The sequence below is a fragment of the Podarcis erhardii genome (assembly GCF_964252035.2).
Source record: "Podarcis erhardii genome assembly, chromosome: 1".
Lineage (NCBI taxonomy): Eukaryota > Metazoa > Chordata > Lepidosauria > Squamata > Lacertidae > Podarcis > Podarcis erhardii.
In genome coordinates this window covers 41,147,635-41,167,066 of record NC_138497.1, presented here as the reverse complement: position 1 = coordinate 41,167,066, position 19,432 = coordinate 41,147,635, and the positions used below count along the sequence as shown (strand labels likewise).

General features: G+C 40.8%; 1 protein-coding gene and 1 long non-coding RNA gene across 2 annotated transcripts in view; both read right to left on the bottom strand.

Annotated features, from left to right (window-relative positions):
- The window catches only part of LOC309345265, a 332,679-nt gene that overhangs the window by 31,939 nt on the left and 281,308 nt on the right, over nt 1-19,432 (bottom strand). The gene's annotated exons all lie outside the window — the stretch shown is intronic.
- The window catches only part of SPRED1 (sprouty related EVH1 domain containing 1), a 76,087-nt gene continuing 59,252 nt past the window's right edge, over nt 2,598-19,432 (bottom strand). The window contains exons 5-6 of the mRNA XM_081864195.1: nt 12,802-12,960; nt 2,598-8,452 (exon numbers count right to left, since the gene is read on the bottom strand). Coding sequence (XP_081720321.1) covers nt 7,793-8,452; nt 12,802-12,960 — 819 coding nt within the window. The 3' untranslated portion in view covers nt 2,598-7,792. The remainder of the gene's footprint in view (nt 8,453-12,801; nt 12,961-19,432) is intronic.

Sequence of the window (19,432 nt, the reverse complement as noted above, 5' to 3'; positions counted from 1 at the left end):
ACATCTTCAGCAACCCCATTGTGCAGTCGACAGAATTCCCAAATGCCTATATACAGTAACATTTGATCCCTGGGAAACAGGAACTGAGGTTCTGATGCATCAGATACAATTTTCCAGCTCAAAGCCACGAGGAAAATAGCCTTGAAAATAAGGGACCAGCAGCCAAACCAACTTTGTAACCAGAGGTTCGACTGAATAGAATCTGAATCACATGCACCACAAGGCCTATGCAGCCTCAACTTAAGATGGCTCCCCGGCCCGGCCTGGCTTTGCACTACAAGGTTTGCAGCAGCACATGCAACAAAATGGCCTCCAGCATTCAAAAAACCCCTCAGCTTGCATTAACTAGCCACACACAAGGCATGCAAGCTCCACCTCCCAGTCGTTCTTAGACTTCTTATTGGGTGAGCAACACAGCCAAGCAACACAGTTGGAGCCTCCCTCCTCCCTGGCCGGCAGGGAGGGAGGGAGAGGAGCTGCTTCCTTTGAAATTTAAGGGACATCATTTAAGGGACCTTTAAGGGACATCCATCAATAAGGGACAGCAGCGGGACATGGCACTGGAATAAGGGACTGTCCCTTCAAATAAGGGACACTTGACAGCTATGGCCAGAACCTCCAAATAATAATGGCACTTCTGGATCATATCATATCATACCTGCTTCTTACCATGGCCAGATGTCTCTGGAAGTCCACAGAGAGGTCATTACAGAAGTCACCCACTGTTTGTCCCTATTTAGAAGACATCTGAAGGCAGCCCTGTTTAGGGAAGCTTTTCATGTTTAATAGACTATTGTATTTTAATATTTTGTTGGAAGCCACCCAGAGTGGCTGGGGAAATCCAGCCAGATGGGCGGGGTATAAATAATAATAATAATTAGGAGTCCTGTGAGGGCAATCAAACTATGGTAGTTAGATCAAGGCTCCAGGGCATGGATTCTATGCAAATCCTCAGTGCCCCATGACTCCAAAATGTAGCACAATAACTTGAGGGAAGGTAAGGGATGCAGGAATATAGGGATGCAGCTACCCAGAAAACAATGCTGCCCAACCCCACTAAAATATGAGTAAAGATCAGTATCGCACAGAGGGTCAGTTTTTGTTTCACATTTGGTATCTGGTGAATGTAAGAACATAAGAAATGCCATGCTGGATCAGACCAGAGGTCTATCTAGTATAGTGTTTCTCAACCTGTAGGTCCCCAGATGTTGTTGGACTACAACTCCCATCATTCCTAGCCAGCATGACCAGTGGTCAGGGATGATGGGAGTTGTAGTCCAAAAAAATCTGGGGACCCACAGGTTGAGAACCACTGATCTAGTAGTACATAATGGCAAGCCTGCAAGCAGGACCTGAACACAACAGTCCTCTCCTCACCTGATCCAGATACTTATGAAACAGGCCTTGCATCGCTTGAGGGGGGCACATGTGCATCCGACTTGCTCCTTTTCCATAGCAAAATACACTAAGGTGGCAAACTGGGGGAAGGTTGGTGGTTCTTTTGGATATTTGACCAAAAAACCCAATTACTTACTTGAAAGCCTAGGCTATTCTCAACAATTTTAATTGGTGTATTTTAAACCACAGAGCCTAGGACTTGCCGATCAGAAGGTTGGTGGTTCGAATCCCCATGACGGGGTGAGCTCCCGGTGCTCGGTCCCTGCTCCTGCCAACCTAGCAGCTCAAAAGCACACAGTGCAAGTAGATAAATAGGTACCGCTCCAGCGGGAAGGTAAACGGCGTTTCCGTTTGCTGCTCTGGTTCGCCAGAAGCGGCTTAGTCATGCTGGCCACATGACCCGGAAGTTGTACTCCGGCTCCCTCGGCCAATAAAGTGAGATGAGCGCTGCAACCCCAGAGTCGGTCACGACTGGACCTAATGGTCAGGGGTCCCTTTACCTATCTGTACACAAGGATAGAATGTAAAAAGAAAAAAGAACAAAAAGGAAGCTGCCAAGAACACCACTGCTTTGTGTATGTATGCCAAAAAACACACCACAGCTCACTTTAGAAAGGTGTAATGTATGCAGAGGTGGGCGACCAAGATGATAAAGGTTCTGAAAACCAAGACTTATGAGGAGTGGTTGAGGGAACTGGGTATGTTTGGCCTTGAAAAGAGGAGACCAAGATTGGATATGATAACCATCTTCAAATATCGAAAGGGCTGTCTCATGGAAGATGCAGCAAGCTTGTTTTCTCCTGTGGCGGGTAGGACCTGAATGGCCTCAAGTCACAAGCAAGGAGATTCTGACTAAACACCAGGAAGAACTCTCTAACTGTAATAACTCTTCAACATGGGGCAGATTCCCTTGGAACGTGGTAGATTCTCCTTCCTTGGTTTTTAAGCAGAGGTTGGATGGACATCTGTCAGGGATGGATGCTTTAGCTGAGATTTCTGCATTGCAGGGGGTTGGACTAGATTGCCCTCAGGGTCACTTCTACAATTTTATTATTTTATGCAAGGCAGTAGGCCCATGTTGCTGAATCCATCTTAATGCTACACAATTCTGAAAGGTACTCTTCTGCACCAATATTTTCCTCTTTCCCTGCTCTGAGCCATCCCAAAAGTGAAATACAAAAACACATGACATATCTCCCTTTAATTTCATGATAGTTTTAATCAGGTAATCGCAGGAAAACATTGAAACTTAAATCTGTTTTATGATATTATCCAGTATGGCAACTTACAAAGGGTATGATAACAAAACAGTTAAAACTCGTATGTGTATTTACATTATGTCCTCAAGGTAACCAGCTATATTCTTATACATAGAAAGAAATACATCAATGGCATGGAATTAAAACTTAAACCTACATCATTTAGTAGAAAGAGATAGCAATTAATATTTTAATGGAAATAATATACAAGTGAGGCACTTTTTTGAGGTCAATAGGGTGGAAAGCAAATTGCACTAAGCAAAATATTCACAAACAAGAGGGAGGGAAAAAACCTATGTACAGATTATGCTGCAGCTCCCAATACAAAGTTTTCCCCACTAGGTTTTGTTTTAATTTTAAAAGCTAACCACAGCTATTGCAATTAAGATGCTGGGGGGGGGGGGGCAGGGAGATGCCATTTAAATGCTACTTCATCAGTGCACCAAAAAGCATATGCAAGTTTTAACCACCAGGCTGCCAACTTTAATAGTACTAATTGGAATACTAAACCATCTCCTTTATTCTTCTCCCTTAAGAGTGTGTAGACCACTGTAGACTCCATATATACAGTGTTCTATGTTCTCTGGAGATCGAAAGACCAACACAAACACTGTGTATTATTTACATGGGGAGTTCTCGAGGTTTTTCTTCCTTGTACACACATACAGGATTACTCACAGAAAGATTATAGAAGAAAAATGGGAATGTTGCATTCCAGCATGCAAAAATATCTGAAATTGCTGTTTAAAAGTGTGCAGTTTGGTCAATACAGAAGTCTGTGCTCTAGATCTAAATTTGCTTTGAACTTGGGCACCACTTTTAAAGTAACTGCGTCCTCTGAGACCTTCTGACCCAGCAAGAATAAGTCTCTTCCACAGGCGAGATTGCAGGTAATGAAGCTGCTATATGCAAGGATCTGTATACACTAGGGCACAAATCTTAACATTGGTTCTGAAGGAGGAACAGAACAAGATTTCTCAAAAAATCATGCAAATTCAAAATTCTGTTGGGATGAGAAGGTGAAGGTAAAGGTGAAACTACCTCCAAACAACTTTAATGTGCAACGGCTTAGGGGCCCAGAACATTCAAGTGCCCCAGGTGTTGGCTGGTGGGAAAAATACACACAGTTCATACTTTCTGAACACAATGCCTTCCCAGGAAATTATTAGACAAGCATTCACACAGTGAGCTGGCGATTTCCATTTCCTATGGGAACATTTCTAATCCGTAATCTCTCTCCCCTCTGCCCAAAATGGCTGCAGCCAACCAGCAAAATAGAGCATAGCTGTCAATGTTTCCCCTTTTTAAAGGGAAATTCCCTTATTCCGATTAGGATTCCTCGCAAGAAAAGGGAAAAGTTGACAGCTATGAAATAGAGACAAATGAAAAACTGATCTGTCTGCACTCTCCCTGCATGGTTTCTTCCCAAAAATGGCTGCCGTAGACCAGAACAGCACAAACATGTAAGGAAGTGGGCAAACTCCAGCTATTCAAATATCTGACTCAGCTGTGCATAACTGTGTGTAGATAAGTGAATTTTTGCATAACAACCAGGTGGATAGCGGGACACATGTGGTACAACTCATGACTGTTTTCATTCAAGTTCAAGGCCCTAAGTTTGAGAACTACTGGCCCAGAGATTTCTATATGAAACAGAAACGTAGGCTTTTGTGGGGATTTTTTTTTTTTTTACAACAAAATAATATAGAAAAGTTAAAGGCTCACTGTTTTGCAAGGTGGGATATAATCTTCTAAACTTTCAAGAATGGCTCTTCTGGAATAAGACCAACAATGTCAATTAACAGGATGGGGAATGGGGTGGGGAGGAACCAGAAACTTCCAGCTATTGTTTTATTTTGGTCTGGAACATTTGCATTTCCACAAAGCCTGATAGTAAGAATGTCTTGTTTTACACTACTGGACTTTCAATGGGACATGTTTATTAATTCAATTGAGTCTAAAACAACTGCAATTGCTGAAATTGCAAGGATCTCTTTCCATCCCCTATTTTGGCATTTATGTTTTAAACAACTATCAGAGAAAATGTGTGTGTGTGTGTGTGTGTGTGTGTGTGTGTGTGTGTGTGTGTATAGGCTGCATGAATAAAGTTAAGTTTCCTAAATCATGTTTGTCCAGTAGGTGGTACCCTAATGTTATAGCTAGCTGCTTTCACCTCAGACAGAACACTCCTTCTTTCAGGTAGCACCTTTTAGGAGGCTGAAACCTGAACATCCTTCAGCAATTACTGCACATGAGTTGATATAGGCTTGGAGAAAAGTCCCTCATTACATTACAGCTTAAAAGGCACCTGAATTTACATGCTTTACAGTAAACCTTCAGGGTGAAAAGATAAAATGCACAAAGGGGCCACAATCCGATTTAAGGACAAAAACATTTAAGTGCACTGAAATCCATGAGATTCAACAAAACAACTCCATGGCAGATTCTATGAATTAGAATTAGTGGATTGAGAAGTGACGATTCAATGGTTTGTTCCAGGAAGATAGAGCCATACATCATTTCTTAGTTTAATCACTTGCATCTCCAGTTAAAAAAGCACCTCAGTTAGCAGAGCTGAGCAGCAGGTCTGCCTGAGATCTTGAAAAATGACCACTAATTTGAGCACAGAGATGGATTAACCCATGGTCTGACTCCCTATAAGGCAACTTCATATGTGAGTTGGCCACAGTTAGTTAAGAAATTCCCCCGTTAAAGCAAAAGCCTAAACATACAAATGTGGCCGACATCACACAATCCATGAAACCAGATACTGAACCAATGCAATTATTTCAAATTAGATCAGTTGCAAATAACACAACCTATATACCAGTATCCATATTAATTTGTATTTTTTAAAAAAACAAAAGCAAAATAGGAATAATATTTCTTCAAGAGTAAAGGATAGTAAATGTTTAGCAGCAAAGTGGTTAAATATATACTGAAAATATTAACTCACATATTCAGTAATTTTTTTTAAAGCATATAAGGTTTCACTACTACAAGAACCAAGAGTTGCACTATGTCGATGAGTGCTCATAGAAAATGGTTAGATTTGTCTCTTCCCAAAGTACGCACATACGCACACATACACACAAAGTTCCAAAGGACTTTTCTGTACAGCCAGCAAGTTCTTTTCTTGGGTTGTTGATACCATGCTCCATTTTTAATTAAAAGCATAATGTTTTAGTAAATGCTATATCACAAGATGCAGGTCCTATGTCAACAGTGAAATGCAGGTTACGAATCTCTGTCTCGTTTTTGTTTGTTTATTTGGAAAAAAAGTTAACAGTCTATCTAGGCAACCAAGTTTAGCTCAATATGTGAAGCATGAAAGTCTTCTGGAGCAGCAGCTCTCAAATATATAAAAGGAAAGGATTTAAAGAGATTGCTGCTACAGTGTCGTGTTTGCTGACTTCGGTTATCCATACAGGCTTTTTTTTAAAGTACAAAACTAGAAAGGAGCTCTTAACTTCTATAGTTATCAATATATTTGTCTTCTTTTCAATGTGAAATAATACTTCAAGATGATCTATGTACATAACGTTGTCAGTTCAAGCTGTCATATAAATATAAATGTTTTCTTTAAAAAAGTATTTTACAGATAGTGTTATATACAGTTGTTCAGTTTGATACCTGGGCTCTGAAAAGAGGAGGGGAAGGAAAGATTCCTGTGATTGAACATGGTCTTCGGAAGAAAATAAACCAAAAGCATTTCACTGGGGGGGGGGGGATGCATAGAAATAAAAGAAAAGGTAGTGTGCAATTATAATTTTAATCATAAGAGCATATTAAACACATGGTTTTTCCCCTCCACCCATTAACGATTTTGAATGAATGACTGCTTCACTGCTTTAGAGAGTTTTATTAATTAAAAACCTGTATACTCAGCTATGTTATATGATGGATGACATTTAGAAATTTCCCCAAATTGGTATTTAGAACACATAGCCAAATGTTAAGTTAAACATTCATTATTAATATGCTACAACAAAGACAAAATAAAGCCCACTTCCATTCACAAGAAATTCATTTGCTTTTCCCTACCTGGGTTATAGTTTGATATATGGAGTATTGTAAATTTCTGATAGGCCAAATAAGATTAGAATAATGGATGCTTTTTTGTTCCTTTGCTAGTTTGAAGTTGCATGATAAATATATATATATATTATGACAATTATCTTGTTGTAATTTTCTTTTCCCAAACATTTGAAATCAAGGAAACCCTAGAAGAAAATTTGCTGGTTGAGAAAGGAAAAAAACTCCTTTGCCATTTCGCTGAATACAGAGTAATTTATATATAAAAATAAATGTTATGTTCTTATAAGAGCATTAGACAATTACACCTGTGCTTAACAAAACATTGGTCATTCAAGACTACAATAATTAATATTTTAAAGGCTTTCAGATTACCAGAATGTACAGAGAGAACTCAATACAAAAATGTAGCTGAAGGGAAACAAGACTGAAAATATTGATTTGTCCATTTTGAATAGAAATGCTACTAAGTTAACTAGTTAAATATTGAGAAATACTACCATGGAATGTGACTGGAAATGTGGTCCATAACTGTGTTGCAACTGGAAAGGGGAAGGAAGGTTTAATAATTCGTACCATATATTTTGTTAAATATAAACATTTGTTATTTGTACATAAAGTTGTTTCCAAAAAACTATTTATAAGCAATTTAGTTGCATTTAAAATCAATTTAGTTTCTTGCAGTCGCCAAGTTTTAAACTTTCCTTAGTTTTAAATCAGCTCTCGCTACTGCAGGTTTAGTTAAATTTTCTGCTAAATAGATTCTTTCAACAGCCCCCATCACCTAACCTCAATATGTACAAATTGCTGAAGTTGATCCCTTATAGTACGGACTGCAGTTTATACTTCTTTCAACCACCAATCGTTAAGAAAAGGCTTTCCTTTCGCAAGAACTCCTGACACAACTTGCACCATGCACTTAAAAGCAGATCATTTGGCGTGGCCAGCATTCCCACAATGCAACAAGTTCTGATGCTTCTTTCAGAATTGACCTCTCATACACGACAGGTTTCCCCCTTCTGCTTGCCAAATGCTTCCACGAGTTAGATACTTCCTGAAAATTAAAGACGTTGTTAGCCCAAACTTGGTACCGGACTGGTTCATCCAGCTGCTTTATGCTTCCCTCCGCAGCATCCACAGACCTCACCACAATGGTGGCACGCTCTTAAGGGGAGGTAACAGCACATACACGGCGCAATGAAAGACAACGTGACAAGGGCGAGCCATCGCAAGCAGAACTTGTCGTCGCTAGTGTCACAAGAGCAGGGGTCAGAGAAATCCCCCTCCGAGTCTGACATACAATGGTAGAGCATGCTCTCAGCACAAAGCATGCAGCTAACTTGGTAGATGCATCTCTTGATGGGATCGGGAGCGTCCTGGCATTTGCCCCGGCCATTCTCTTCGTGATTAAACCTTTCCTGGCAGTATATGCAGCGAGAGCGCTCCCCGTCCTCTTTCCTCCTTTTCGACTTTTTCAATTTGAACGAGGAAGGCTGCGTTTTCAGTACCACAGAACACTTGGAATCTTTTAGCGAATTCAACTTAGTTCCGTCCCCGGAAGGGTACAGATAGTCTGGTTTTTTACTATCTGCCTTGGGACATTGCAGCGAGGCGTCCCCTTCATCCCTATCCAAGTCATTTTTCCACATGTCTGGGTGCCTATAGTCTGCATAGCGGCGTATTAAAATGTCACGAGGGTTTATTCGAACAATTTCTTCGTCGTCCTGAAAACTGACATTCCTGACTGGCTTCAGGGGTATCTGAAAGGGAAGCAAAAGACACTTTGTACTACACACAAGTGTGACAGAATCTCTCAGCACAAGCTGATGATTTAAGTACCAGAGAACTTTATTGTCAGGAGGTTTCAGCCTTACTTGTTTTCTGTAAACTGAATTGAAGAGCTTCTGACAAACATGATAGGGAGAGTAATCCAAATGGTGTGTGTGTGGGGGGGGTGTTATGGGGGGCAGAACCCAAAATGGATGAACTGCCATTTCCCATCCGGGCTTGCATTGGTAAGACAAAAAGTGGTGGTGGGTGCATTTTCCTCTTCCTGTTCAGTACAATGATTCCTACAATCCATGGGTCACCCTCCTTGGAACCACAGGATTGCAGCTTCATGAAATCTATTCATATTTAATGCTGATTAGGCACCTTAACAATTAAATGCTATACAAAGGTATTCACAGTCCTGAACATCCCTCCCCTAAATGTCCATCGTAGGTCACCTAAGACATGAAAAGAATGAGGAGATGGAAAGGTCAAGCAAATAAAAAACAAAAACCCTGAAGAAAAGATTGGGGGTGGGAGGGAAAGAGTTGACAAGTAATAACATTGCATGATAACAAGTTGAAGAAGCACTGCCAGTATCAGAAGAGAATTCAAAACTGGAACAGGAAGAAGAGAGGAGAAAAACACACACACACACACACACACACACACACACACACACACACACAGAGTCTTGCTGGCAGGGCACTGGGAAAGGCAGTTAACCTGCCTTTATTTCCTCCACTGCCACCTTTTGGGTTGCTCTGGACAAAAAGGATGAGTCTCAGAAAAGGTAGTGTCTAACAAAGAGCAGGAATTTCAAAAGTAGAAATTATTCAACTCGCAATTCTGCTTTAACAATGTGAAATAGGATTTGTGAACGCAACACAACACTCAAAAAAGTCTCCGAATGACAAAGAAGCAGAAATTAGGAGCTCGAGTGATCCATGCTTCTGAAATTCTTGGAACTAGCCCCCAAGTACAATTCTGTGCATATCTACTCAGAAGTAAGCCCCATTGAGTTTAATAGGACTTACTCTGGGTAGGTGTGACCAGGATTTCAGGCTGCCTGCAAAAAGTGGTTAATTTTAAATCACATTGCAAAGGATGGAGGATTTCTTACAGGTGTAGAAATAAAAGCCACTCTGCAACTCATGCCTGAATTATTTCAAAATACTTTTTGAAGAAGCAGTCCTTGATTACTGAAGTACTTGCTTAACAAACACATTAACACTTGTGGTGAGAACTTGTAGCCAGTACCAAAGAAGTTGCTCACTTTGCTGGCACCAATGGAAATCCACAAAACCAAGACAGAAATAACTTTTCCATAACCTTCTAAAGGATCGGCCAGCGATGACAGAAACATCTTTCACTATTAATGAAAATAAGTTTGCTATAAAGTTTTAGTTTATGAGCAAAGATTAAAAAGCAAACAATCCGTTCCCATCCCTGCCAAGGGCAAAAACAAGACACTCCATTATAGGGCAGAGCAAACTTCTGCTGGAATATTTGAGATTCAAAATGGCTTGGCTCAAAGTAATAAAAATTGTAATCGGTCACCCTTGCCAATGGTTAAAACTGTCTAAACAACTAGAGCAAGCTAAATAGGGAAATCTTTGAAATCTAAGTAGATGATCACTCTAAAATAAAACAGAGTAATGCAAGCCTAAGCTTCAGTAATAGATTGTTCTGGGCTTTAGCTCTGCAACCTTTGGGGGGAAAAACGATGTCAGGAAAAGAAGAAATCAGGCTGAAGTCAGGCAAAAGCTACTTTGCACAAAACTTTTTTTCTACATGGGTGTACAGTACAATGGTGTAGGCCAGTGTTTCCCAACCTTGGGCCTCCAGCTGTTTTTGAACTACAATTCCCATCATCCCTGACCACTGGTCTTGCTAGCTAGGGATGATGGGAGTTGTAGGCCAAAAACATCTGGAGGCCCAAGGTTGGGAAACACTGGTGTAGGCAACTCCCCCCCCCCAAAAAAAAAACCTTGGGTGGTGGTGTACACTGTAATGCTGGAGTAATGCTTTGAAGAGCTGCAAGTAGTAGCATTCACGAATATAAATCTTGCAAAGTAGACATATGTGATCTTTGCACACCTGCACATGGGAAATTTCCCCATACTCAGGTGAGAGAAAATCATATGCCTATGTCTGAGGTACTCCAGGATACCTGGGTGCCACAATATAGAATCGTGGGTAAAAGAGGCATAATATCAACTACAAGGTTAGGAAAGGATAATATTAAATTTATCATTGAATGTTCTATTTTCACCACAAAGGATTTTAGAGGCTTGACAATAAAAAAAAAGGCAACTCGCGAATTTAAATGCCATCAGACATTTTTGTTCTTTCCACCTAAAATCATAGCAATAAACTGACAAAACCAGGGCCTGACTTTGCTTACTAGCCAGCTGCGGTCTGTGGCTATCATTGACCTCTCCTCTCCTCTTGAGAATTTGGGACAGGAGGTATTGTATTGTTCTGGGCTTCACTGAGGGCAGAAGCAGTGTGTGTGGCCAGTTCTGCTTCTGCTTGCTCCAGAGTTCAACACAATATGAGACCATCTTGGCTGTGAGCCTTGGAAGACTTGCTCCCTGCCTTGCAGGCCTTTCCTCACCTGGCCAGAAAGGGCAGGGCCCTGGCTGACTCCAGCTACAAAAGCAGAAGTTTTTGTTGGGAGGTCGGATTGTAACTGTTATTTTTTTTAATCTTTATTTTAGATATTGTGATTTATGTGGAAATTGTATTTTTGTTATCTTGTAAGCTGCCTTGAGCATGGCTTGAACTGTGGAGAGCCAGCAGACAAATGAAATTACGTATATGTATATTCTTTCTATCCTCTTGTGAGCCTGGAGGGAAAGGGAGACGCTGGGGGCCTTTTTCTCTGGCAAATGGATTTTTTGAGACCTCATAAAATATCCCTTGACTGACAAAAATGTTACTATTTGCTGGGGAGTCTTCCCTAGCTGCTGTAATTTTTTAAAATAAGAATTTCTACTGCTCAGGTGGAAAACAGAAGAAGAGCTTTGTGAAGTGAAGGACTGTTTGGGTGGAGGAGAGGAAGAAATCAATGTCCAGAGCAGGAAGTGAGTGGGACTGTGACACAGACCAAGCTGCTTGCCTGGAGGCAACAATGGAAACCTTAAAGGGGAATAAGGAAACTATGTGGCTGGGAGGCCCAGGAAGGAGGGCAAATAGCCTGGTAGGGACTTTAGCATCTTTCGAGGAGCTGTATGGCAGTGGAAAGGAAGGCAGAATAAATGGGACTGAGCAAGTATATGTCAATGAGAAAGGCTGGGTGAGTAAAAATTCCTACGTGACAGAAGGAATTGTACACAACAGGCGAGGGAAAACAGGGAAGCATGCAGATGGGAAGGGAGAGGCACAAGGTGGAAGTTGCTGCGACTGCACATATTTGCTCAATTCAGAAGAAATGGGAAGTCATGGTTTCCAGTTGCATGAGCCACACACACCACCACCCCTTTCAGCAGAGAAAGGCTTCATTCACACCACAGTTTATTCCCTTTCCCTGATGTTTCCCTGGTAGTTATTTTGCACATCATAACTGAGCTTTCACACAACATAAAAGCCACTTCTGAAAATATGTATGAGAATATAGTCAAATTTAGCGTTCATTTCGATGTTATTTGATTGCAAAAAAACACCCTCCCCCCAACTCGGAAAACCATGTGATTTTGTCTGGTGATTTTCCTGTTTTCACAGGTTCATGCCACAGCCGCTCACATGACGAGCTGTGTGGCAGACTACCAGCATGTAGTGCATTCCTTGCTAGTGCATTCAAGGCTAGTATTTCAGCACAGAGTAGCAGAATGGTGGTGGCATGTTGACATCTGTTGATGTTTGTTGCTAGTTCTTGCTGTGTGAATGGCCTTTACCACAACATGGTGGTATAGTGGTTGAGATATGATGTAACAGGCTTGTGTAGTATGAAAGGGAAGTTAGAAAAAAGGAAAGAAGCACTAGCCTTGTAGTCAGTTAAACTAACACAATAAACTCCACGTGTGAATACAGCCAGAGGTATCAGAAACATCTTCTACTTTTAAACAAACTGCAACTTCCCATGACACTGGAACCCAAAGAACTATAGCTTGTTCTAAAGTGGAAGCAGATGTTTTTAACTTCTTCCTGTAGTCACTTCCACTTTTAAGTCTGGTGCATGAAAGAGGGGAGAGAAGGGAGTATGTGAGCCTGAGGCTTGCCATGGGTCTCTAACATAGTGGAAAAGCTTTGGCTCCCATTATAGGTCTAGCCTAGACAATAAAATAACTAAGCCAAATTTCTGACAGCTGTTTTTTTCTAGTTGCAGAGCTGTTACCTGGTTGGATTGGTTGTGGAAAAACGGTCTTCTTGAGGTGAAATCTTCAAAGGTTGAGGGTCTTATACTTAAGCTTTTGTAAGAATCATTGCTCACTCCAGGTTCATGTTGGAAAAGATGATCTTTCATTAGCAAACTCGGTATGCTTTCTGGAATAGCCTGGGAATGATAATAAATTATAATTCATTTTTTTGCTGTTGTTGTTGTGCTTGAGTCATCCCAGCAATTCAGATGGATGACAATGCATATGACTTCAATTAAAATCAAAACAAGTCGCATACTAAACATTTACAAAAATTCTATTGTAAACAAATGCCACAGATTACATGCTGGAGGTAGCATTTAGGCAGTGTCAAAAATACTTTTAGTATCCCCCTTATGGAATGCTTACTGAATGTACAAGTCACAAACACACCCAGCACAAGAAATACACTAACAGCCCTTCAGACCTACAATTTCCATGATTGCATGGTATGGATATGGGACCACACAAACTCCATTTCCCAGTTGGTTATTTATACATCTAGAAAATATCACTACGGAGAGGATTGTATGCCATTTCCTTTTCCAAGCAGTGATTGGCACTGAAGACTTGATATTTGTCAACCACCTGACCACCAACTAACCACAGCAATTGCCCCTGGTTCCGGCAGATCCCTGAAATAGAGCAGCCAACCGGGTTGGGTGTGTGACTCACTCTCACTTCTGTAATAGAAGGCCACCAAATTGGTGTGGGAAACTGTGATCACCTGAACGCTTATTTGCAAGACCATAATTAGGGCAAGGATTTCCATGGAATTTAACACTTCAAACAGGCAGAATATATATCCTTATGCCACACCTGCTGTTTTCAGAGTATATGATGGCTGTGCCTTGATGCAGCCTTTGGCAACCTGCAGCTCTTTCAGTCTTAGACAGCTGGTTGGGACTTATGGGAGTTGTAGTCCAAAATATATTGGCACAGGTTGCCTTAATGTGCAACACACTACACAAAATCTGTTCCTTGGGAAGATGCTCATTTTGTGAGCATGTTTCTGACAAATGTACTTTACATGCTTACACCTTTCTGCACCTTCAACAAAATGAGACTTGTTAGATGTACTGTTACTGTGCAGCTGGGCACTGTATTTAATAGACAAAGATGCTCAGCCACCTCAACAAAAGACAATGTTCTCCACAATTCATTTTTAAGTGTCATTCCTAAGTGATGAAGGTAGTAAATAAGTAGTAAATTCTAAGATAATACAATGAGCGACTCACTTTTTACAGCTTCCTAGATTGTAGAAAACAGTGCTCATCAGGAGCTGAACAGACTATTGTGAAGTCGGGCAGAATCTAATCAATTGTTGTGGAAGAGCATGTTAATATGCTTGCTATAGACATAAAAGGGTGGGTGGGAGGAAAACAACTTTCCAAGCTTTAAAACGCCCAACACCTTAGAGATCATTGCTCTAAGATCTATCATATTTCATTGGCTCCTCAAACTTAGAATTTGGAAACTTAAGAAGGAAGCAAAAGTAGACACACTGACTGCATTCTTATGAAAGACTACATTGTGGTTTAGCTCTACATGGATGAGCCTTCATAAACCTTAGAGACTGTCCTCTCACCAATTGGCCCGAAGGACTTCTATCACAATAGTTTTTGTTAAACTTTAGTTAGCTGCTGGGCAAGCCCACTTCAAACCACAGCATTGGCTCGTTTAACCAATCCCTATATGCTGTTAATACTTCTAGTGTAATGTCTGATGGGGAAATTCACATACCATGGCAAGATGCACACACTCCAAATATGAATACAAATAGCTTATATGCAAGCTGCCTGAGCATCTGCTACCAAAGTTTACCTGTAGCACTCAAGTCCCAATGGTTAATGGTACAGAATTTGGCAACCTAATGTATGCATGACTTCCAATATAAGAAAGGCTATCCAAACCATGGTCTGAAGATTTCTTTGTTGTCTCAGGCATGGACCAACAAATTTATAGTCAAACTTGATCCCAGTTTTATGGAAATCTGGGTGCATAATGGTATATAGTATTTTTTCCATATTCACCCAAGAGTTCATTTTTTAAAGAATAATTACTTCCAATTAACAGAGGAACATGGTCAAGTGTCCATGAGGCTTACAAGAAATGTGATGTGCAGACAGGTTTGAGAATTCATCAATCCAAATAAGACTGTGTCATTTTGCCTTCCTTTAGAGTTTACAAAAACACTCTCATGAAATAGCTTCTTCTGCAACTCTTGCTACACCAGATGGTGCTGTGGAAAGCTTTTCTGACAAGCACAGTGTGCATTAGCAAACGCCAAGCCTTCTTGGGGTCCAAAGATCTTATAGTCCAGTGTACCACACAACCACTAACAATCCAGTATAACTAGCAAGGATCTGCTGAAGCAATCCACAGCACTGCAGCATGGAGTTGGGCTATAACAGCGTCTGGACTTCAGATACTCCTTTCGAGGCATATGAATTCTCAACATTAAGGAAGCGAAGGCGATATCAGTGCAGTGGGAAACTGCAAACTACACCCTTATTTGGTCTTGGGGGCTATTTATGTGTTATTACCATTTTCAACAAACGCTTGACATCTTTTCTGTAGTTCATACAAAAGTTCAGTGTTTGTGTCATGTTCTCAGTGCCCATCCTTTTACACTCAATTCCTTAATGTCATAACTCCCAGTAGCTACACAGTCCCTAATAAAAAAGATCTTGGTTTCCAAACAAACCATTTTGATGAAGTATTTCAGAACAGTTCTTTGGATGGGAAACAATTAGTCTAGGTTGTTTTGTCATGGGGTGGTTATTAAAACTTAAAACAACAGCAGCAACAAAATAAAATCAAGAAATACGGTTCTGACAGTAAGAGGCCCAAACACAGGCTACTATTGTATTGAAAACAAGACTAAATAAAACCAGCAAAATATTTTTACAGTATAAAAACGTGCCACATTAAATATAGTGTTTGATGGTCTCTATCTCACATAAAACACAGACATAGATGCACAAATCCCCACTTCTTTTCTACTGCCAAAGCAATTACGCACCGCCCACATTCAATATCCTTCAACCACAGCACTGGCATAGGGTAGCCAGTATCATCTATGAAGTAACCTACGCCAGTTTTTAATGCACAACGGAAATCTGGTTTGCTCCCAGCTGCTGGTATAATAATTACTGTCCTATGGTTGCTAAGAGATACTCTGACTTTTTTCCAAGACTATTAAAACATTTCTGTGTGCACAAGCAAAAGGATGCTGGGTAAAAGCAATAAAATGACTCTCCAGCTGTAGAAGCCCAGCAGAACTCAAAGCCAGATGACAGCTGTAGAGAAAATGAAAACCAGACTGAGATCCTCTCTTCTTCGAAACTCCTCTCCTCACTTTTCCCAGGATGAAGGTTGGGTAAGAGAACGCGACGCTCTTCTGCAAGCCTTGTTAAAACAATCCTCTATCCCTGAACAAGTGATCTGACAAAAGAGTAAAGGAGACTATACTCTCCTACCTCTTAGAAAAGGCTACATATTTTCTGACCCTTGTGCTTATTAGCCCTTTCATAAGACTGTATTTTTAAAAGCAACACCCATATCCCATTTGAATTATGAATTAAGACTCAAGTTCAAAATAACCTCTGCTTTAGTGATTCTGCAGAACAGAGCAATTACTTTCAATGCCAACAGCTGTTTCCCTACAATTAGTTGCATATTTTCTGCCCTACATCCTGAATACCTTCAGCAGCGGCCTAGAATCTGCAGAATATTTTCCGGTCATTTAAGACAGAACATTTCCCATATAAAGCACATCCTAAAAGCATAGCTGAATTACAGACACAACACTTCCCTTCTTTTAGGATCCCAAATGAATGCAAACTACAAAAGCAAAACAGGAAGAGTATCTTTTGAAGAAGCAAAAAAGGATATAGACAGCAATCTTGTGCCCAGTTTACTCTCAATAAAGTTAATTCAAAACCTTTTGTACTGCAAGCAAAGTTCAATTCCTGGCAGGTGTGGATCAATTCAATCATCTTGCAAACATAGACATACTAATCTTCATGCAAAATTTGCCTCCTAAATTGAACAGCAGTGATAAGAGCACTCACTTCAGCTTCATGGGGGATTAGACTACTTATAACTGCAAATCAGCCCAGAAAATTTGATGCGACTAACAGATTTTTGTAGAGCTTTTGAGTTTACCTAGCTAGGTTATTGTGTCATAAATTTCTACAGACAACAGTCTGTTCTATGAAGCCTACAAATTTAATTACAGAAACTACAGCAGTAGACCAGTTCACACCACCTGTAAGAGTTCACAAACCAGACAGTTACTAATTTGCAAAAGAAAAACAAAAGGAGAAAGGGAAGACTTTTCCTCTGCAGTGAGAACAGAAACCAAGTGGGCTGGTGGAGGAAGGGCAGATTAATCCTGCATGAACCCGTTCACCTATCTGTAGTGTATGTAATTCCTTGCTACCTATGGAGGCCAGGTGAGCTGTCATAAACTCTGAAATCTTTTTTCAAAAATCAGTATGAACCATTAGTTTTCATTTTTGTAAAAAAAAGAAACCTGTGAGCAAAACTTCAGTGGCTTTGGCAATCTGCAGCAGATAGTTTGGGCAATAGTCATTACCACTATACTATAGCAAAAAGGTGGCTTTTTAGTACTGTACTGTACTGTACTTTGTGACTTGTTGTTTAGTACAGCACAGAATATAGCATCTTCCCCTTTTTTAGCACACAGAAAAATACCCTGAGAGCACAAACTCCTGTTCTCCAAACCTAGGATATTGCAGTGCAGTAGAATGGTTGGCCATTTTATGAAGGCTGGACAACGTGTTTTGACATTAATTCAATTAACAAAATAACATGTTAACAGAAGTTTCCACTCAAGCTCCAGATTGCCAGGAAATTACAACCACAGTCTTAGCAGACATGTTATTCCGGGCAAAATGGATATGGCATCCTATCTTGTTAGTTCCAGCATCACCACTACCTTGATGCTGGTTGGCTGCCGGTGGCAAAGTGGTGGACTTTCCAGATCTGTCCGCTCACTGAATAGACAAATGGAGTCTATGCGACTGAAGTTATCATTCTATGTTACAAGTACTTAATTGGCAACCAATATCATCCACACAGAATAAGAGCTGAAGGCTCCCCTGTGCCTTCAAAAACTGTCTGACAGAAATCTTGCTGCTGTGCACTTCAGCTGTATTTCCCTTTCCCTTCATACCCCTCAAAACTATTTTTACACATTTCTTATTTCTTCTGTCTGTTTCCTGCCATACCTATGCTTACCTGAACTTTAAACTTCAACACTGAGGCCTGGTCTGTACTTTCATATCTCACATGGTCATTTTTCAACTGACCCTCGCTGCCCAACATTCATTTTCATTCTACCCAGCATTCCATTCAACACCATTTAACTTTCTCTCAAGAAAGGTTCATACTGAGCGTATGTATGTGTGTGTGTGTGTGTGTGGGAGGGGGGAACACCCTTATGAAATGTCACTGACTAACTTTAGCCAGTAAAACAATTTTAAAATATAAACTAAAAACATGTCAAACAACTCATGGGTAAAGACACACACAAACCGTTTGCCAAAGTCCACAGTACACACAGGACAAATCTTTTCCCCACAATCACCCCAGCAAAGCCTATGGAACAAAAACAACATGCCAAAGTCCACCCTGGCATCATGGTTGGAAAGTTCAGGATCTGGCCTGATCCTGTTCCTAACTTGCCCTAAGCAGTTTAGGAGATGGTTATCTTAGGACAGCCTGCACCCAAACTAGCTTTCCCAGGTGGGGTGACCTGAAAGCTTGAATGTGCCTCTGGACTCTGCACTAACTTGCGAAATTTGGGTATCCAGAGGCACATTTTATTAATTTCAGTTGGTACTCCAGCTACCTTGCCACAGTTGTTCATACACTAGTGACTTCCAGACTAGGCTATTATGATGGCTAAGTGTAGCTGGTTTGCAGGGGCTTCCAGCTGTTGGCTAGGACTGATGATCTTATCAGATCACGCCACAGGTGCCAAATCCCTGGGGCCCTGAGCACCCACAAAATTCCCCATGAGGGGGCCAGGCACCCACAAATTTAGGTGCCAGGGCCATGCACGCTTCATGGCACCCATGGCCCCGGGCACCCATGGTTCCGGGGCCAAGTTGGCACTCCTGGATCACACTGAAACTTCATGAGTGCACACGGTTGTCAGTGCATATCTAGGCTCAATCCTAAGTGCTGATGAAAAGCTTTAAAGATTTAAACCAGTGGTGGAGAATCTCCAGCTTGTGGGCCTAAATTAGGTCTGGCAGACCTCTGAGATTGGCCTGCCTTGGCCCCTTGGGCTAACGACAGCCACTTTTCTTAGTCCTGATGTCATATAGGCAAAGAAACATTTCCCCCTTCCAGCCAATGCTTCAATACACTCCTCCTTTTTTTTCTTTTAACGTGTCCACCACCCACTGCACATCTATTTTATCTTGATTAAGCTTCAGCTTGTTTACCCTCATCCAACCCAGAACATCCTTCAGACCCTGGAACTAGAAAAAATAGTAATCAGAAATTTAAATTTGCAGTTACAGAACATAATTTTTGTTTTTAAAAAACCAAAACACGTTGCCAAACTGCCTT